This window comes from Phoenix dactylifera, chromosome 4, assembly GCF_051530095.1.
Source record: "Phoenix dactylifera cultivar Ajwa chromosome 4, Ajwa_hap1_PhDact_Kaust_v1.1, whole genome shotgun sequence".
Lineage (NCBI taxonomy): Eukaryota > Viridiplantae > Streptophyta > Magnoliopsida > Arecales > Arecaceae > Phoenix > Phoenix dactylifera.
The window spans coordinates 826551-848420 of record NC_143193.1 but is presented as its reverse complement, the minus strand read 5'-3'; the positions used below and the strand labels follow the sequence as shown (position 1 = coordinate 848420).

At 38.4% G+C, this 21870-nt stretch overlaps 3 protein-coding genes across 6 annotated transcripts; 2 read left to right on the top strand and 1 right to left on the bottom strand.

The window, feature by feature from the left end:
• Nucleotides 1-1238: 1238 nt before the first annotated feature.
• On the top strand, nt 1239-10536 carry LOC103712386 (uncharacterized). 4 transcript variants are annotated; one of them, XR_015976940.2, is made up of 16 exons: nt 1239-1628; nt 2878-2972; nt 3429-3542; nt 5028-5132; nt 5218-5289; nt 6716-6828; nt 6927-7061; nt 7159-7227; nt 7528-7615; nt 7721-7792; nt 7879-7979; nt 8377-8494; nt 8610-8669; nt 8744-8867; nt 9948-10064; nt 10157-10427. XR_015976940.2 is itself a non-coding variant. In XM_088719441.2 (16 exons), the coding sequence occupies exons 1-15, from the start codon at nt 1517-1519 to the stop codon at nt 10053-10055; spliced, it is 1473 nt and encodes a 490-aa protein (XP_088575567.2). In that variant the 5' UTR covers nt 1239-1516; the 3' UTR covers nt 10056-10064; nt 10417-10536. The 4 variants fall into 4 exon arrangements, 3 of the variants coding, with proteins under 3 accessions (XP_088575567.2, XP_088575568.2, XP_008797121.4); XM_088719441.2 differs by having other exon boundaries at nt 8757-8867; nt 10417-10536; XM_088719442.2 differs by having other exon boundaries at nt 8757-8867; nt 10414-10488.
• Nucleotides 10537-10859: 323 nt separating this feature from the next.
• Nucleotides 10860-12065, top strand: LOC103712387 (uncharacterized protein At4g14100-like). The gene is made up of 2 exons (XM_008798900.5): nt 10860-11473; nt 11618-12065. The coding sequence occupies exons 1-2, from the start codon at nt 10993-10995 to the stop codon at nt 11797-11799; spliced, it is 663 nt and encodes a 220-aa protein (XP_008797122.3). The 5' UTR covers nt 10860-10992; the 3' UTR covers nt 11800-12065.
• LOC103712388 (LRR receptor-like serine/threonine-protein kinase RPK2) lies at nt 12002-18092 on the bottom strand. Its single transcript, XM_008798901.6, has 4 exons — nt 14483-18092; nt 13323-13399; nt 12894-13192; nt 12002-12383 (listed from the first exon to the last, which is right to left on the bottom strand). Exon 1 carries the CDS (start codon nt 17776-17778, stop codon nt 14623-14625), a length of 3156 nt encoding a protein of 1051 aa, XP_008797123.3. The 5' UTR covers nt 17779-18092; the 3' UTR covers nt 12002-12383; nt 12894-13192; nt 13323-13399; nt 14483-14622.
• Between the last annotated feature and the right edge of the window lie 3778 nt (nt 18093-21870).

Here is a 21870-nt window from a genome sequence, read left to right as displayed (position 1 = left end):
GTTGCCATCAGACTATCAACACTATCACCAAAATTGTGAAAAATAAAGCATCATTTTAAGTGGAATCAGGTCCAGTAAGTTGAGTGCAAATTTGTAAAAACTCATTTCTGACCTTATGGGATGTTTAAGTCCTGGCTAATCTGGTACCCAAATTTATCTAAACTTTTTGTTATGAGTCAAATCTAGTCAGAGTCAGCAACAGGTCAGATCCACACACATCCGACCCACCTGCATCTTTTACCAACACTAACACTGACAAACAAATCTCTCACAATTTCATTTAGTTGTTGGCAAGAGAGCAAAGTCGAGTTAAAGTGAAATCAGGCAATTCTAGTGTTTGATTCGAAGAAACTGTAAAAAATAAGTTTCCCCAGCACCTGAAATATTAAGTTTTTTACTTCCACCCGAATGACATCACAGTGGCACTTCAGTACTTGTGCCTCATTATCCATACACCAAAATAAACGTTGAAAGTCTCGAAAAATTAGATTATTGTCCACAAAAATAAATATTTAAAATGGTTTAAAATTTCTTTGATAATTTTTTTTCACTATATAATCATTCAAAAAAAAAAAAAAAAAAAAAGCTAGTCGAAAGAAATTATTTGATTTTTTAGCCCTATATAAATGTCCAAAACCTAGCCAAGTGCATAGCTATTTAAATTTTGACGTCCTTGCCAGATTAAGAATCCAAATCCATTCAAATATAATCACAAAAATTATGATCAACCTGTGGTCAATTTCTATAATTCCGTGTTACAGTATTTTTTAATCTATATGGGCTATCGGCCGAACTTGCACCGATACCATTTATAATAAATTAGAATTTTATCTAAAAAAACTCAGTTAAAAGGTACTATTTGAATGTTTTGACTTTGTATAAGCATCAGAGAACTATCTATTTGCATCTTCACTCAACTCTAAGCTAACGGGCTTGGAATTTGGATATGGAATGCTCCCACTAGATAAGTGAAGGTGAAGAGAAGAACGCACCAAGTAGGTGCAGCGTCCAAAACGTTCTCCCTCGTTGTTCAAGCAGTTGTTCTCCCACGAAAGAATAAAAATAGACAGCGGCAAGAAGATTAAACTTGGTCAGCGGTCCGATAACTGTCGACCGGCATCAGCTGACACGACGACAATATCAACCGAAATACGAAATCTAACATATAGATAGAGATACTGTTATCAATATTAAATATTACTACAACTATTACTATAAATAGAATACCATACGACCCCACCCACAGACGTCACGGGGCTCGTACGCCGCGATTATCCATTCCCAAGAATCCCAACCTCCGTCTTCACAGAAGCCTTGCCTTCCTTCTCTTCTCTCTCTGAATCGAATCGATTGCTCTGCACGAAAAGTTTTCGATTCCTAAACTCCATTCTCGCTTTCTTCTCTTCGATCTCTTCTCTTGAAAGATATATAAAGAGACAGAGATCTCTTCTTCTTCTTCTTCTCGTTATATATATACACTTGGTGTTTCCAAAGACGGAAGATAGAAGCGTTGGACATGGAGGAGGGGAAGAAGGATGGGAAGAGGAGGGACGTGATACGGCTGGAGCGGGAGGCCGTCATTCCTGTCATCAAGCCCAGGCTCATTATGAAGCTCGCCTCCCTCATTGGTATTGTATATGCATCCCTTTCTTGGTTTTTAGAAGATTTGTTCTTTCGAAGATTTGTTTCTGCCTCTCTCTCATGTCATTTGAATCTTGTTGTGTTGTTGTTGTTTTTCGCTTTCAACATAACAATATATATTGAAATTGATATTGGTTCTCGCTTTCTGGTTTTATTTTTATGCTTATTGTTTCTTGGATGCTTAAAAGGTTTTTCTTGAATGCAATATTGGTCTTGAGATTTGAAATGCAAGGACGGAATCATGTACATAAAAAGAAGAGAGAGAGAGAGAGAGAGAATAGCAATTGTTGTGAGATTCATTCATCACTCGTCATGGGGTGGGATTTTCTTACTTTCTTATCATGGAAAAGGTAAAAAATACTAAATTTAGAGTGTTTGGGATACTGGGAAAAGAATATGGAATTTAAAAAGGAGACCTCAGTTTTACATTTTTATGATACCTTTTAGAGAGTGGACAATAATATGTCATTTTTTCCCAGGAAATCTGGTTGTTTTCTGATTTTAACTTTCTGCTGAACCTACAAAAGGAAAATTAAAATTTCCAGGGAAGTATGGTTTTCTGAGCTCTTTTCCTTGCATCTTGAGGAATACCAGTTTGAAAAACCACCCCCTTGAATTGGAAACGCTCTTAAAGGGATCCTAAATTGTCTTTCTTCTCAACAACTATCATTGTCAACCAGTTAATGCTCATATATAAGGAGACTAAAAACAATCAAGAACACTTGTAACGGTGCTCAACGTAATGTTTAATATAATATGGAACTTAAGAAAACTATTCTTTAACTTCTGGACTTGTTTTCACCTAAAAGGCTCTTTATGAGAGTTGAACAATAAAAAAAAAAGAAAAAAGATCAACAATGCCCTCAAACCAAGCAACCTTGGTATCCTAGTCCACAGTCTGACCTTGCGTCAAGCTCGAGCCATTGTTTCTGGGTATATTGAGTCTAAATACCTCTTCTGTCTCTTTGTATATGTTGGATGACTTGCATGGAATTTCATAGCCAAATATGATTAAGTTTCAGATTTTTTTACATCTTTTTTGTTCATATTCTGTATCAAGTACATGTTGATGTTGACTTGGTTCCCTGCCTCATTGAATTTTAATCTTCAAGTTTGAAATGCTTTTTGCCCCCTTGCAGATCCACAGGATCTGAATGAGTGTATTTTGCTTCTGTGTTTAATCTTACCACTTCTCGAGCTTTTGAGTTGACATTTCCACCTTGATTTTCCTTCCAGTGTTTGCTTCTGACCGGATGGAATTTCTGAAGCTCTGCAAGAGAGTTGAGTACACAATTCGTGCTTGGTATCTTCTGCAATTTGAGGATCTGATGGTATAGTCATGTCCTTTTCCCTTTTGATATGCATGCATTTCCGAATTCATGCATGCAAATCCACTGTAGAAGTAATTGACTGTGTGTGTATATATGTGATGCACACATTTATTCCCTTGAGGACATAAAAATGTCTACATACACATGCATACGTATATTTGAGAGCATAATGTGTGTATCATGGTTGGCACTTGGCATACATACACAAATAAATGCATGTATCTGAAAATATATAAATGACTAAGCACAGACATGTAAGTATCCATGCATACAGTTTATTTTCACAAAAGAGTATCTACGTGGAGTTTTGCACATGCCGTTATGTGTTTATATACATACATTTCTGTATTATGATTAAGCACTTCTTATGAATTTGCATGTACCCATGAGTTTGTTTGGATGTATTCACTATATCTATGTTGGATATCAACCTTGAAGAGAATAATTTCTCTGCAGCAACTGTACTCTCTGTTTGATCCCATTTATGGTGGTCGGAAATTGGAGCAGCAGCATTTATCTTCGGAAGAGATACATGTTCTCGAACTTAATTTTCTAAAGTATTTTTTCCAGGTTGGTCAATTTTTGCATTCCATCTCTGTATCTTATCCTTGTATCTTTGTATCTTATATTCTTAATGGTCATGTTACAGAGAGACACACATCTTCTAGTAGAATGCATTAAAATCTTAATTTTAGTGAGAAAATCCTTAAATATAGCTTGAGCTTGGCAAGCTATCTGATATTAGATGATGGAATGTACCTATAAACATGACCTTGCATTCTTCAGATGAATTTCAAGGCAAGATTATTGTGATGTTCAATAAGCCGCTTTGCCTCACCTTCTTATTCTTTATCATAAAATAGTAGTAAAATTGGACAATTTATACTCAGGATTGGCCTCGGTTGTCCAAGCAGCTGCCCGAGGCCTCTGTGATGGTGAGTCAGATTTGGCCTATCTTTCTTTGGGGCAGGTTGGGTATTAGATGTTAGATCAGGATATGAGGCAGGTGGGCAGGATAATTATAACATGCCACATATTTTTGAGGGTGTCTTACACCTTCGTTGCAATTTAAAAGTTCTACCAATCTTACATTACTCATTTTTTATGATATATTGGTTATAAGTCATTGGTAAAGTTACTTATTTTGCACATTTACATAAACCATTGAATGTGTTTTTAAATACTGTTCTAACATCTGTAAGGAAAAAATTCACTTAACTAGTTAACATGTTAAGCGATGTTAGGTCTTCAATAAAAATACAAGATATTTTCTTTAACTAATCTTCTATTTTTCTGTTACTCACAATCGGTACTCTCATTATGAATTTAACTAATCTATAGTCTTTTAATACAATTCAACTAAGTGCCTTTTGTTTCACTTAAGCTTTATGCATTTGCTGGCTGCTTGCGTATTGCAGCTACCCTGTGGGAGACTAGGACATTGCGAGAGCTCTGGTGAAATACTTTCCATCCGGACTATCTAATTAGATACAAATCACCAACTCCTTCTTGGACTCTGTGTCTTGCACGATGAGATAAGGACATAACTTTAAAGAACAGTTAAGACAACCATTTGCAGGGTATCACAATTAATGACTGAAAATTTTGAAGTTTAGTTTTACTACTATACCATTGCTTATAACTGGAACTTATCTTTGTTCTATCTCTTTGCTTCATGCTCATATATATTCCTGGTACAGTGGTGCTATTCAAAAGAATCTCAAAGAACTGGGATGTTCTTTTGTTTGTTAATTTGGTATTATAACGTCGATGATCCGAAGTCCTAACTAAAGAAGTTTATGTGTTTTCCGTTCAATATAATTCATGATGTTATTAAATAGTGACAATGAACTGGTGTGACTTTTAAGATGTATAGGGATAAACATATGTCCTCCCACCCTTTGCTATTCCACCTTAAAAAAAAGAAAAAAAAAGGTCAAACAAGTCACATTTTCATGTCTAGCTTTCTCTTATCTACGTATTCCATGATCATCATAACTTTAATCCTCAAATGGTTGCCTTTCTTTAAAAAAAAAATTATTTTTCTTGAAACAGATAATGGAAAAGAGCAACTTTAGACTAGTGACTGATGAGGAGATCAACATCGCACAGTCTGGGCAATATCTCTTAAACCTTCCTGTCAAAGTGGATGACTCTAAGGTCTGAAACATGATTTTGTACATTCCACTTGATGCTCGTGATCTACTAAATGCAAACTAACTCTTTGATTTTTTGAGGCTTGTAGCTGGATAAACAGCTTTTCCCGGGGTATTTTAAAGACAATCCTCATGAAAACCTTCCTGAATTTTCTGATAAGGTACTGTTTGAATATTATTACAGAATATCATATTTTGGTTACCAGATGTATTATGTGCTTTTATGAATTTATATTTCTCTATTAAGTGTATCTTAAACTGAGTTCTTTAGTTTCATCCCTCTGTCACAAGTAAGATAGCACTCACCCATGCTTAACAGACTCTGTCTTCGGAATTTTTATTGTTCGACCAATTCTTTTCCACTTGTTCTTACAGGTGCAATCAGAGTAGTTACTCCAGCAAGCTTTTTCTAGAATGGCCCATCCTGTAAATCATTCTCCACCTGTATCATACAAACTGAACACCCATTCTCTTTTTTACTTTGGCAACATTATATGTTGGATCTTTAGGGCCTTTCCAGCAAGTTAATCTACAAAATTTGATCATAAATACTCCTACAACATACAATTTCCTCTCTTCCTGGCATCTATTATTGACCTGTAAGTTAGACTTTTAGCCTTAATCAAGAAATATTTTCTCCTCAAAGCATAAAAAGCTCTCCATTTAAATAATGTTATGTAGCAAGCCAGGATCCTTTTAGATTGAGATTTGGACTTTTTAATCCTCTTTATTTGGTATTTGTATCCCATGCACAGCCGTACTGGTTTTTTATACTGGATTGGGCCAAACCCAATCCAGTATAAAAATATCCTTTTTCCAGTTTCAAGCTAGTCTTTGGTTCCTGATATGATGGGTCTTGCAGTTAGGTACTCTACATTCATTTATCTGATGAATAATAGATGTCAGAGGAGGAAAATAGATCAAAAATAGCATGTGCTATGCGTTAAAAAACTAAATGAAGAAATTGGACATGGATCTGTTATCAAAAATGAGCAGAGAAACCTGATCCATTTAAGACTCCTGAACCAAGAAATGATGTCAAACGATGAGAAAACAGTAAATACAGAATCTATTTGCTTCCGGTGTTAACATTCCAGTCATGCTAGAGTCTAATTAAACATATGCAAATGGCTAGGGAATTGCAGTTAGATCCTTGGAGGTATATTGGCAAAAATTTGGCATACAGTGTAGCTTATTCTTTGTGACAGGTTAATCTACTTTGTAATGTTTGCCCTTGGTTTTCTGGGACTCTTAACGCTTCCAATGCAATCCAATATCAAGAAGGTTGGGTTGCTTTAACTTTCATATTCTTTGTAAATGTTGTTTTGTCGCCCTGACAGATAAAGAGTACAGCTATGCATAGCTATTGGAGCATACTAAGTAATATAAAGTTGCAGACATACTTACATTGTCCTTATTATCTTATGTAGCAGAACCAGTAATATGGTTTAATATTTAGCAAGAAAAATAACAATTTGATTCTATTGCCTGTGAATATTTTGGTAAGCTTTTCTAACTTATTTGGAAATGCTAATTTATATTGTGTTAAATACTTCTACAATATTTTGATCTTTTTCTGTATGGAAGTACATCATTTTTCGTCGGGGCATTGGAATTGACCATACAACCGATTACTTCGTTATGGAGAAACTCAATATGATTCTAGCACGTATTTGGAGAGGGTTTCTTAGAGTTTTTGGGTAAGCCATGTGTGAGAAATGCTTCCATTTATATTTACGCTCATTTTTTTCAATAAAAAGTTTAATATTTACATAATCCACTGTAATGACAATTCCAGGCTTCGGCGACTCTTCTCCAAAAAGCGAATTGTGAAGTCCAAGAAAGATGCTAAGGAAACTCATGAAGCAAGTGCTGACACAGAAGAGCAAGGCTTAGTTGTAGAACGTGTTCGGATTGACAACATGGAGCTAAGGTTCTAACTAATTCTTAATTTAGTTCTTTATAGATCCAGAGGTGTTGCAACAAAAATGTTCTCATGTTCTGATGTGTTCACATTTTACATGTTACAGCATGCGAAATCTATTTGGCCAGCTTACAATCCAAGAACCAACATTTGATAGGATGATCGTTGTCTACAGGTATAGTTTTGTTAAAGGAGAGAAATGGGCGATAGTCTGATAGATACTGCTTATCAGTCATAGAGGAAGATGTGTCTATAAGGAAGTCCACTTAATGAGATCTGCATTATTTGGTTCTTAAAAATTGTTTGATGAGAAAGGATTCTGAAAATGACACTGACTAAAGTTGTCATTGGAGGAAACAGAAACTTTAACTTTATGGAATCATTTTGTTTAGAAAATCCATTAGTTTCTACTCTGTACCCTGTATTTCTCTTAACGACCTGTCGCATGTGGGTGTTGCTAATTGTAATTTTTCAGGCAGTCTAGCACCAAATCCCAAGTAGATCGAGGAATCTTTTTGAAACATTTTAAGAATATTCCATTGGCAGATATGGAGATAGTTCTGGTGAGATATTCTTCTAAAAGTTTTGTTAAAAGCACAGAAGCACTTTAGAATCTTTTCCCACAACTTTTCTTACTTATTGCTTAATTTGGATGAATGATTTTATAGCCTGAAAAGATAAACCCGGGTTTAACGCCAATGGACTGGGTGAAATTCCTTGTTTCTGCAGCACTTGGTCTTGTAAGTTTCAAAATGACATAAAATCAAGTGATTTTGGTTATTTTTGTCTCTCTGCAGCTTATACTTGATTCTTTTCTTCTACTCAGGCTACTCTTGTTAGCTCTCTTCAAATGCCTAAAGCTGATATCTGGGTTGTTATAGCCATCCTCTCTGCTCTCATTGGATATTGTTCTAAAGTCTACTTCACGTAAGTTCATTTTGTAAATGAGAATTTTGTATGTCTGTATGCATGTAAGCCTGCATACTGGAGCTCTGAAGTTGCTTGCATATGTATGCATGTAAGCCTGCTTCCATTTGATGTTGTTCAGACCTCACTTCCTGCTTCTTTTGGTTACGGGTTCAAGAATTAATACGTCCAATAGGAGCCTCTCACCAATGAAACTCACATATTCTACTTTCATTGGTTCTACATCTTTTCCTGGATTTAGTACTTAGGCGATGCATGTGATAATAACATTTTGTGTAATTGCTCTTAAACATCTAATCATGTCGCTACTTCACTGAAAGAAGAAGAGAAAAAGATTGCTTAATCCTTTAGTTAAGATCAATATTGTTTTTGGTAAAGCCTTACCATTATTTTGCAGGTTTCAGCAGAACATAAGAGCTTACCAAAATCTAATCATGCAAGCAGTATATGACAAGCAACTGGATAGTGGGAGAGGCACACTACTGCACTTGTGTGATGATGTGATTCAACAGGAAGTGAGCATTGTCAAAAGATTGTTTTGTCTTGTTGTGTAATCTATTGATGACTTGTATTGGTCATTTTGACATCCTTCGACTTTCTAACGAGGTCTTTGTAATTCTGAATACGCAGGTTAAAGAGGTGATAATTTCTTATTTTATTTTGATGGAGCAGGGGAAGGCAACGATACAGGTACAGAATTTTGATTATCTGTTTTCCAGTCAATAATTCATCATGCCTAGATCTTCTCACTAACTTTTCTCTAGTACATATTCATAGGAACTCGACCAGCGGTGCGAACAACTAATCAAAGACAAGTTTGGTGTTGAATGCAATTTTGATGTCGAGGATGCTGTGCAGAAATTAGAGAAGCTTGGAATTGTTGCTAGAGTGAGTGTTCACATGTTTTGCCATTCCTAATTACTATTTTTTTTTTAAAAAAAGAAAAAAAAACTCTACCATTGTGGCATCATCTTATTATTTGTTGAGAAATTTATCATATTTGTGTAGATTCATTGATCAGTTACATTTTCTCAACATGTTAGTGAAGCTGTGTTGAGTTTTGCAGCAAATATTTTCAGCAAAATAACAAGAAAAAATAAATCAAAGCAACCATAAAAGAACACAGAATTTTACGAGGTTCGGCAAATGCATGCCTACGTCCACGGAGCATGCACCTTCTTCACTATAATAAAAATTGAGAAAAATACAAGGAAAATTCTTGCTTAGACTTCATCCCAAAACCCAAGCCCTATAATCCTTATACACCCCTCTTAACTCCCTCTCTCAACCCATGAAGAAGCAGGATGATGGCATACAATCTGTTTTAGTGCAAATAGAATAAAACCTTAAACAAACCACAATCGTTAGATTAAAACCCAATCCGATGGCTGTAATAAAGGACACAAAAATAACAAGTTGCTGATATGATTCGCATTGAAAGTCTTCATAACTTTATCGAGAAAGGAGACCTTAATAACTTGACCTACCTTGCAAGAATAGCATTAGATCTATATCCATTAGAGCAAGCATTAACATCCAATGAAGTTACTTCTGAGTGTTTGATGAATTTAAAGGAAATTATTGAAGTGTTTGGTTGATAGTTGCATGCAGAGTAAGTCATGGTTGGTCAAATATGATCAAACTTGGTCGCACAAACAGAACAGCCACTTCTAACTCCTCGATAAGTTTGGATTTCTAACCTCTTTATCTTTGGATGAAAATCAACTGTTAAGGATGTAGCAGAACATCTTCTCTCAACCAAACAGATCCTGATCATATCAGTTTCTCCAATGCAGCATTTATTCACAGCTTCTCAAGTAGCAATGAGTTGGAAGAATAGGAGCATTTTTCTAGTGATTTCTTGTTGAAATTTCGAAAATAAGTCTGCATCGTTGGCTATTATCTTGTTGATTTACTAGACTTTTTATCTCTGGACGATGACAAAGAGATGCAAACTTGTATGTCCAGGACACCATTGGAAGTATCTCCTGTGTTAATTTGAAGCGTGCAAATGAAATCATTGGCACCACAACTGAAGAAATGGTGATAAGAGCCCAACAAGGACCTGCCAAGTAATTTTCCAAGGTAAAGTACATTCCTAACACCTCTTTCCTCACCATTTTAAGTAAATCTTTTAACATGATGCATTGAGAAAGATGTGGAATTTCCATTTTCAGCTGACTGCTTGGAATCCTTCAACCTCATCAATCCACTCATGTAATATAAACCGACCACGAACCTTCACCTCATTCTTTTATTAGTTTTTTATGTAATTATGTTATTGTCTTCATACCTTCAGTTTGTATACAGAAATAACCTTTTTTCTCTTTTATCACAATGCTTGCTTTTATGAGAATTTTTTTTCTCCTCCGATCAGTATGAAAATGATGTATACTTGTGGCTACTATATTGAATAACAACTGCTAATGTACAGCAGAATTTCCATAAGCATGATGGTGATGAACATATGAGAGCCAATCCATATTACCAAGCAGAGCTATTCTTTAGAAGTAGAAGAGAGATCAAGCAAAGTTATGGTCACCATAACACCACCGCATTCGAAACCCTTCTAGTTCTAACCTTCAACAGATAGGGTTCACCGGCTAAACCAGTATCCAGTACAGAAGATGTATCGATATTCAATACGATCTGACATAGTGCTAGTGTGGCATTGATACGGGATCCGCTATCAAAACAGCGAATCTTACTTACTCATGGATACTTTTCTGACATTAGACTCTCTCGAAAACCTTATGAAACAATGGATTGAGAGCTAAATCACCTGGTACCTGATGGACCCCACCTTCCCAAAGAGAGAGGCTAATAACTTGGCCCATACTTTTGTAGTTTTCTAGAGCCCAGCTATCTGACGACCACAGAGGCGTGGTGCGTTGCAAAAACGCTCCACGTCATACTACAAGCTAACCTCCTTATCCTGGCCAATGCAATCCAATAGGCTCGTTGCCACCCAGAGAGAGAGAGAGAGAGAGAGAGAGAGAGAGAATCGAAGAAGATGGCACTAATCTCCATGCGGATCACCGTCGTATCTTGGTGGGTGTTCCTCCTCGCGACGCCGGCCGCCGTGGTGGGATCGTACGGCGAAGATCCGCCGACCCCAGCGGCGTGGCCGGAGAGGTTCCACGCGCTGCTGTACATGAACCTGAGCGACGGACGGCTGCAGATGTCGGACTTGTGGTACGACTGGCCGGCGGGAAGGAACGTGAACCTGATGCAGAAGCAGCTGGGGGTTCTGCTGCACGACGTGGAGTGGGACAACGGCACGTCCTTCTACTACACGCTGGGGCCCACCAGGTACTGCCGGACCACGCTATTCCCGGTCGGGATCCCCCGGCGGGACTTCATGCTCGGTTCCACCTACCTCGGCCTGCGGTACACCGACGGATTCCTGTGCCACCTCTGGGAGAAGGTCGACTTCATCTGGTACTACGAGGATGCCTCCACCCGCCGCCCCGTCCGATGGGACTTCTACGACGGTCGGTCATCATCTGAATTTCCTCTTAATATTTTTATTTCCTAATTTAAGGAATAATTTTAAATAAAACTTCAGTTTTACTGAAGAATGAGTGACCTTCACAGACCGTAGGGTAATTCTGATGCATGATGAATATGCGGTACAGGGATATCCACTCATGTGATGACGTTCGAGGTGGGTGTGACGCTGGAAGAGCCGCAGTGGCAGGCGCCCTCGTACTGCTTCACCGACGATAGAGATGGGGAGGACCCATCACGGAAGACGGACGGCTCAGAAGGAGCGACCGCGAATGACCTCCTACCTCACAGCCTTAGGAAACTTGTTTGAGACCGTCGGGTGCCATGTCATCGTGCCCTCTCGTTCTTGGCCAGGTTTCTACTTAAGCTTATATCAACCTAACTCAAGAAGTTTAAGACTAGGGAGTAAAGAGGACATGAGAGATTATATGTATCTTAGAGAATATTTTTGCATGATTATTAGATGATGATGATGATGTGGATAATCAGGCTAAACAGTAGAAATTCAGGAATGCATGAGGAAAAGATAATGTTCATATATTTCAAAGAGAATTGAGATAAGATACACTTAGGAGAGATCGATCTCACTGCTGGAGAAATAACTTTTGATCGATTTCAAGCATGAAGTAACCTTATTGAAATGTCCGAGTGTTGAAAGAGGCCTAGCAGAAGTTTCCCTTCTTTCTCTTTATCTGGTTGATAGAACCGTTATGGACTGATATAAACTGACCAGAACTGCTATTAACTTCCTTTTTGCTTTGAACTGCTTGGGGTCATTTGGATAATAACAATGCCACGCTATGTTTATTATTGCCACATCACCATCTTGCCACGTTGTCATTAGTGCCATGTGTCATTGTTTTACCTTTGAACTAATATCTATGAATATCGTACCTGAAACAATGGACAAGAAATGAACAATGGAAATGATAAATCAGGACAGGAGTAATCACTATAAGTAGTTTGATAGAGGTCCGGACATATTCAGGCAGGACTGCAAAAAAATTTTCTTTTTTTTTTCTACATGCACGCATACATATGTATGTATGTATATATGCATATGTATATATTTTCTGCAACTTCAAGAGCAAGCAATGAAATATGTCCTAAGTATTTTTTTTTAAAAATGAAATGGAAATAGAGAAAAGAAACTGAAGAAGCTAATGTCTATGACATCTTTTGAGATGGCACCCATGCGATTCACAGTTAAAATATTTGAATAAAAGAAGGGTCACTTGTTTTGGTTAATCTAGGTGTACAACCAGTAAAACCAATTTTGCTTTACAAGAAAAGCGGGGGGGAAAAAACTCTACAATTAAGACATATCTCATTCATGCTTCAAAGATCAAATGGATCACCGGTCCACTGCACTCTGTTGTAACTCAAAAAGAAATGTATGTTTACCTCGTACGGTCCTTTACAACGAGCGAAATCCTCAAACAGCAGCATGGAAAATTGCTGGCTGCAATCGAGAAACCTGGAGGAACCATCAGATGCATTGCAGAACCTAGTGATGGATTAGGCAACCAAGAAATGGTCACTGCCAGGGAGAGCTTGTCTCTTGAGTCATGGTCAAATGAACCAGCTGATGGCTTCTGCACAGCACAAGCAAGAGCATATGTGCATGTGTCTATGCTAATCTCCTCAGACTGGTCGCTGCAAGGATTTCTTTAGTCGTGATCAAATAAACCAGATGACAACTTCTGCACAACATAAGCAAGAAACATAGTTCATACTTCATATGAATGTATGGGAATAGACTGCAAGACTAGATGTGACGTCCAGAACCAAAAATAGATGCATGGATCGGAAAAGCAAGTTAATAATGATTACCCTGGATGGAGAGACGACAAAAAGCATGAAGCATCAATGCGAATCACATACAAATTTTCCTGAACTCTCCAAGTTCCCTAAAGAAAACACCATAGTCATCAGGCCCATGGTAATACAAAATCCCATCCATAAATAAGTTTGGACTACATGAGACTGGTGCTGCTGTAGAAATCTATGATAAAACACATACATAAATCACAAATGTGCATAATCATGCAGATAAAGCAGCTATGGCATGAAAATAGACTTCTCAAAAATTTAACAGGAGAATTATGGGATTACCCTAAATATTATGTGGTTAGAAAAAAAAAATGTGGACAAACTTAAGTATGTACACCTATGCTAGATGGCTAGATAGTCACGTATGGTTGCTAATGTTATGGCTAATTCAAGTAGGAGGATAAAGATAAGAGCTACAATTCATTCAAGAAATAATCAAAAGCACTATAAAATCGAATCATCTAGCTGAAATATGGAATAAAGTTTGGTTTCAGAAGATCAACTCATTTTTGCGATAGTAACAAATTCCATGAGTTAGTATAAGGAATATTACCATGCAGAAATGGAATCAAATGATTATAATTATATCTGGAAGTTCATTTATCTAGAAGAAGACAGGTTTTGGTTCTTCAATCTTCTCAAACTTTGAAAATGGAATCTTCTAAAACGTTCTCGAACTTTTTCTCAAATAAAAAAAATTATTAAACTTCCTGACAGAACTAGCTGAAATGTTGAAAATTGTCATCTACGTCTATGAGAGTCTAAGGTCCTACTTCATCGAGGGGGAATTTGTTTCCATAATATTTTTCTATATTGTTGAGTCATAAACTTTGAAAATGGAATCTTCTAAAACATTCTCGAACTTTTTCTCAAATAAAAAAATTATTAAACTTCCTGACAGAACTAGCTGAAATGTTGAAAATTGTCATCTACGTCTATGAGAGTCTAAGGTCCTACTTCATCGAGGGGGAATTTGTTTCCATAATATTTTTCTATATTGTTGAGTCATAAACTTTCTTCATCAGCTTGAAAGAAAATGTGTTATCAGACCTGAGATCTTTACTTTTGGTCCTGATATCTTAGTTTCAGAAAAGAATAACTTAAATAAAATGTGTTTAAAAAATTAAAACTTATTTTTAAGAAATTATCGATTGCCTCACCTCAACACTGTAGATTTTTGGTGAAGTTTAGGTTGGATGGCTCTTTTAGATGGTTTCCTTGAAGATTACCGTGCTCAGCCTCTGATAGAAGCTTGATAGCCATCTAGATGTTGTCCTAGGAAGCTCATCATGCATGAAAATTACTCTCTCTTCAATTCTTTCAATGTCATTACAACCTGCTTCATTGATGGCCGAACAGAAATAGAATCCACAGTGCAGGCTAATGCAAGTCTTAGCATTTCAACTAATTTATCCTTTGGCCCCGACTCCCACAGTGTTGGAGAGAAAAGCTCATCCGCACGCTCTTCCTGGATCAATAATCTTCCCCAAGCAACGATGGTGAAACCATTCCCATACTCTGCAAATGATGGATCCAAAGACCTCTTCCCCGACATTAGCTCCAGAAGCACAACGCCATAACTATAAACATCAGCCTTGTCAGAGACTCTGCAAGTGGTTGCATACTCTGGTGCAACATACCCAAAGGTCCCAGCAACATCAGTAGTAGCATGTGTCTCTGAAACTTCCAAAAGCCTTGCTAAACCAAAATCCGATAGATAAGCATTTAGCTTCTCGTCAAGCAAGATGTTGCTCGGTTTGATGTCCCTGTGAACTATTCGAGGGACACAAGAGTAGTGGAGATAAGTTAGTGCTTGTGCAACATCCTGAGCTATCTTATGAATCTCATGCCAATGCACATTTCTGCTTGACATATTGCGGATGAAGGTCTCAAGGTTTCCACCAGAGAGATAGTTGTAGATTAGGAAAGTTTCAGCTTCTCCCATGTGGTACCCAATAAGTGTTACAAGGTTCTTATGTCGGATCCTCCCAAGCGTTCTGATTTCAGCATCAAACTGTCGAAGACCCTGGAATCTGCCTATGGAGAGCCTCTTGACTGCTACTAAGAAACCTGGAACTAGCTCTGCCTTGTAGGTCGCTCCAAACCCACCAGTCCCAATCAAATTCTGGATGCTGAAGTTACCTGTAGCTCTGACAACATAATCATAAGTCAGCTCGGCAGGAGCATCTGCAAAGGTCACAACCACCTTCCTCCTTAGGCTTTTGACCCTAACAAATTTCCTTTTTCTGCAAACCAGAACAAGAACCAGCACTACAAGAACTAAAACTATGATAGAGGCTGAAGCAACTGCTGCCACAGTGAAAGGCTTCAATCCACTCTTTCCGCCACCCCGGTTTGAATCATTAGTTTCAAATGAACGTCCAGATGGTGAGGGGGAATTCGAATCCGGGCATGGCTGCAGAAAGGAATTGCCCATGAAAAATTTACAATCACCTAAATGTTCAAAATGAGGAATAGACCCAGAGAGATTGTTGAAAGAAACATCAAACACAGTAAGTCGAGCAAGCGTGGAGAAAGGAGGAGGGATACTTCCCGTGAGTCGATTGTGATCAAGCAACAATATTTCAAGTTTAGCATCATGTGCCAAACTTGCTGGAATACTGCCTGATAAAGAATTACCGGACAAATCCAGAACTGAAACAGATGATAATCCACCAAGCTGAACAGGTATCACCCCAGATAAATTGTTGCCAGCAAGCAGAACCTGTTCCATATACTTCAGCTCCCCCAGCTGACCTGGAATAGAGCCATTCAAGTGGTTTCTTCTCAAATCAAGATGTTTGAGCAAATGTAAATTTCCAATATCGGAAGTGATCGGCCCACTGAACTGATTATTAGCCGCTTCAAAACTCTTCAGAAGCAAACAACTTGAAAGCATCTCGGTGCTACCTGATATCTGATTAACACTTAGATTAACTGCAAAGCCACTTCCAACCTCACATGATCCAAAGAGCTTGCTTGAAAGTGATCCATTAAACTTATTATTGTTCAGAAAGAGACCATAAGAAAACTTTTTGTCAACTGGTAATGAGAAAGAAGGCAAGGACCCAGTGAAGCCATTCCAACTGAAGTCGTGAAGAATGACAAATTCATTATTCAAAACTGATTCTAATGCATTTCCAGCATTCTGGAGAATATTTGCAGAGTACGCTGTCCCAAGATTTTCACCCTCCAACAAACTATCATTCTGACTACCGAATATCAAACCATCCGTACAACGAGACTCAGATAATCCTGGAAGAGAACCAGACAACAAGTTCTGACTAACATTGAAGTAAACCATGCACTGAACTTGTAGCGAGACAGGCACCAGACCCTGCAAATAATTCGAGCTCAAATCCAAAAAAGAAAGGTTTTTGCACATTCCAAGCCATTCAGGTATCAGACCAGCAATGTAGTTCTGCCCAAGATTGAGAAACTTCAGACTGCATGAACCATTCCTGTAATCTGGCAGGTGACCATGAAGATTTGCTCTTGGTGCCCAAAGAATCTCAAGGCTCGGAATTGAGAGTATCTCAGGTGGAATTGCCCCAGAAAAGGCATTAAATTCCTCGATATCACTCGAACCCACTGAAGAACTATCAGAAGAGGTGAAGTCAATCAAATTGGTAAGCACAAAAACAGAAAGCTTGCGGCAATTCCCGAGCTCTCTCGGTATACTTTGAGTGAGGCTGTTCCTCGAAACATCGAGAATTCGAAGGTTGGTTATCTGGCCGATGTCGGCCGGTATCTGATCTTCTAAAATATTTCGATCCAGTAATAGAGTTTGGAGATTGGAGCAATTTCCAATCTCCGGCGGGATCTTATCAACCAAGAAATTACTAGAGAGTTTCAAATGAGTAAGAAATCGACATGAACTGAGAGGAGAAATCTTTATCTCTCCAGTGAGCTGATTGAAGGACAAGTCCACGGATTCGAGCTGTGAGAATCCAATCAACTTCTCCGGTATCGGACCAGAGAGCGAGTTATAAGCGAGATCAAGAACACGGAGGAAGGGAAGATAGCTTATCTCGTCAGGAATCTTGCCGGAGAAGTTGTTGTACCGGAGGTCGAGCACTTCCAGATGCCGGAGGGCCCCGACCGCCGCCACCGGAATCTCGCCGGAGAAGGCGTTGTGGCGGAGGGAGAGGACGCGAAGCTCCGTCAGGTTCCCAACAGCGACCGCTAGAGCTCCGGCAAGCGGCGAAGACTTCGACCCAGTGACGTTGAGGCCCGTCACCCGGCCGGAGGCTGCGTCGCAGGTGACGCCGCGCCACTCGCAATGTCGCTGGACGGCCGGGTCCCAGCCAGAGATGAGTGCAGAAGGGTCGGCAGAGATCGAGCGCTTGAAGGCGAGCAGGGCAGCAATCTCGCCCGCAGCCACGGGATCCGACGACGCCGAGGGAGAGAACGCCGAGAGAGCGAGTACGAGGAGGAGGAGCACAGTCACCGCCATTGTCGCCAGATAGAAATCTATGGCGAGCGAGTTTCCGACCGCAGGAGATACGAGGCGCCCGTGGCGTCGGAGGAGGCGGCGACCGTGTAGGAGAGGTTTGGCCGGAGAAAGTCAGGGGGTCGTCGTCGAAACGGCCATCGCCGGCATGGTCTCGGCAAGGAATAGTCTTTTTTCTCTCCGTACAGGGTTAGGGTTCCGGCGAGGGCGCTGCCGTGAGCTGTGGTGGAGGTTTCAAAGAAACGGAGGCTCGAGCGAGAGAGAGAGAGAGAGAGAGAGAGAGAGGAAGCAAGAGCTTATAAATTTTTCAAAATAAATAAATAATATTTTTTTTTTTCTTACTCTTAACTGATTCAAGGGAAAGAAAGATTCGCCGCGGGCGTTGGATTGCCCCACGGATCACGTGCGACCGGTGGGCCCACACGGGGGATGATCGGACGGACCAGATTAACTGGCCACGGCCGGCTTCAAGTGATTTAAATATGGTATAAAGATATAAGTATGCTATTAAAAGGTGATTTAAGGTATAAAGAGTATATGCAAAGCATTGGGTATAAGAGTGATGTGAATACAAGCTAAGCTAAGTTAGCTAAGAGTTAGGCACAGTGAGACTTAAAGGGAAGAGAGGAGGCCTAACAAGGATTGAATTGAAGTTGAAAGGATGGGAAAATCTTAATCTTATGGAGAAGATGGATTAGTTGGGTGTCCTCTTGGTCTATTTTGGTAGGGAGGACAAGGAGGAAAAGTGTCAATTATAAAAAAATGATTGGAGATTTGGTAGGTGAGACTTTGAAAGATTGTGGTTGGCAATTTTGCACAATTGGAAGCACCTTTAGTTGGTTGTGAAAGGTGAAGATCATATCTAGATTTGGGGACACGATTGTAACATAGATTGCAAGACCAAAGAAAATATCTGGCTAGTTGGAAGATAAGTTTGTATTAAACAACCCAATCGGCCGCTTAGTTCCCCTCATGGAAAATATGGGTTGTCTTAAACACAGCCATAATCCTCTTCCAATGCAATATGTCTTTCAACAGTGGATGTATAGTAGCAAGAAGTTGCTACACGATAGGCCAGAAGATCTCATTTCATCTATATTAGCACTTATTTTCTTTTTCTTATCACCATTATTATTGTTAGATAACAATTTTTTATAATTGCAGTTCAAATAAACCATCCAAACATCATTCATCTGAAACAAGCCACAAATGTTGAATTGAACATGTCTACGTTGATTCGATGCTCATAGCTTATATGAATTAGAAAATATTGCAGCACGGATCTATAGAGGCCGACCACAGGCTGAGTTATAAACCTATAACTTTGATCATGATCAATTAATGGCTGTTTGGGTTATTAGGATATTTTATAGCATAGAATTAAGAAAAAATAATGAAATTTATATTTTCATCCAATGGAGTGATAGATATTTGTTTTTTTTTTTTTTGCTAGAAAAACTTTAGCTTTCATGAGCACATATTTGTCAGTATACATAATTAATTTTTAATCCACCCAGCAAAGCTGTGGGTGAGCCCTAGGGTTAGCCATTGTGCAAGTGGCTGCAGGCCCCATGGGTTCCTTCTTTGTAGTTTGACTTGACCCACAGGAACAATACAAAAAGTTCTGCCATACCTTTCTACACCCTTATTGAAAAGGCTCCCTGTTTTACTTGACAGCCAAAGCTCATATCCCAAAAACTCAGTGGATTAGATTAAGATTAAATTAGGCTAGAGTCTTTCTCCCTCTCTCTCTCTCTCTCTCTGACATATATAATCTCACAAACAAAAAGGGAACACTTCCCAAGGAGTACGTACCAAGTGGTTATAAAGAAAAGTGCTCCAATAAAATGCTGAGATGTGAACCAAGCTAGAAAAGTATTTTAAACAAGCACTCTTGAAATATTTTGCATTTTATTTGTTTTTATTAATTTTGACTTATTAATACTGCAGGGTATTAAAATTTTGATTATTTTAAACCTTAGAGGGGGCAATCGGATCGGTAAGATACAGACCGTAACGGATATAAATAGGTCAAGAATCTGTCCATACAAATCTAATCTATTTTTTTTACATAGATCAAAAATTTAAATTCAAATTGGATCATTTTATTAACTAGATAATTTAAATAGATAAAACGATTAACTGTTGCTATCCTTAATTTTCATATCCTCTTGCATGTCTTATTCCTCTTAGATTAGTTTGTTGTTCCATAATTATCATTGCAAATCTTGATCATAATCTGCTTAATTTTTCACTTCACACAATCCTATCATCTCAAATTAGTCATCTAAACTTGTAAAAAATTAAAGAATTAAACTTAAATACCATGTAGCTGACACAAAGAACATGGTAACAACTATCCACATGCATGTAGTCCAGAATAATGGTAACAACTATATATATATATATATATATATATATATATATATGCATGCTCTTGATAAATACATGAAGAAGAGAAGTAACTAGTAGTACATATACATTAGAAGGATGTGAATAAGGTAGGAGGGGAATCAAGTGCATGGAAATCTGTGGCCATGCATGGATATATTTACTGAAACGAAAGCCTTATTACCCGGACCCAAGCTTCAGATGAGGGCAAATCATGGGACATGAGGCCAAAGGCCACGAATCTAGCTGATTGTCTCTGTACGGGGAGCCCGTTGTCCCTCATCATGCATCCTCTACTCACAAGAAAAGATTCCCTTCTCATGCTCAAGTAAAAAACACCACATCTAATATAATATATCATAGCAGTGGGACAACTCTGCTGCTAGCTTTCCAGTCTTCCGTGAATCTTTTAGACAGAAATCAATTTTGTAAAGTGGCTATGGTCCATGTCTTTGATCTTTTTCTGTTGTTTGTTTCATGTAACAAATGGTCAGGTGCATGGAAAGGCTATAGCTTTGAGCCTATGGGAAGTTGAAGAATGGTACTGTGAAAAGGATTAGGGATCTCCACCTAGGAGGACATGACTTGAGAGCTAGAACTCCTCAAAGCATTTTAGAACCTTGAGTTTGGGAGGGCTTGGACCTATGAGACCAGTTAGGATAAGGAGGTGATGTGGGTCATTATTTGTGGCTCACCAAGCTAAGAAAGTTTTATTTAAATGATTTCTTGATTAGATTAATCCTTGGATGGAGTGAGGCCTAAGGTTGATACAAGGGAGGCAATCAAGTTATAGGAGCTCAACAACCTACCTATATTGAGATTAGTTAATATAATACGATCGACAGAATTTGGCTCACTCCACCAGCAGACTGTAGAGCGCTGGATTCCATGCATGCTTGCAGATATGATGCCTATGTTTTGAAATATGAGTGATGCGCAGTAAAATGGGAACCATTTATTCCTTATAGCCAAAAGTTCTTAATTTAGCAATCTTCGTATCCTTCTTCACAATTTAGGTCGATGACATCGCTCTTTACTAGTGTAACAATTCGGAACCTCACCTAAAATAGCTAGTTGAAAGATATTATTTGGGTTTCTTGATCCTATATAAATACTCAAGATCTATCCAGCAAATAACCGACGTGGAACTAAACACACGCCTGCACAGATCCTTACATACTTCTTCCATTTAAGCTCTGACATCTTCATCAAATTAAGGGTTCAAATGTACTCAAATCTAATCACAAGCACTACGATCGGCCCGTGGTCAACCCCATTGAATCCGTGCTGCAGTGTTCTCTAGTCCACATAGGTTATAAGTTGAATCCGCTCTGATACCATTTGTAACAATTCAGAACCTCACCTAAAATGGCTAGTTGGAAGGTATTATTTAAATTTCTTAATCTCATATAAGTATCTAAGATCCATCTAGCAAATAACTATGTTGAGACCAAACACGTACCCGCACGGATCCTCATAATTGATGCCTTCTTAGTTTGTTGCCGTATATGTTTGTATCATTTCAATCAATTCTCTATTATTTTATTAATCATCCATCTCTAATAGCGACAACCAAATCATAATTCATTCTAAAACCTGAAATGCTTTTCCTGTCAAAGTTCAGATTTTTTTTAAAAAAAAACAATAGATAATAACCTGCATGTCAGTTGTCATATTACAGTACAAGCTAGATGCTAACGTCCA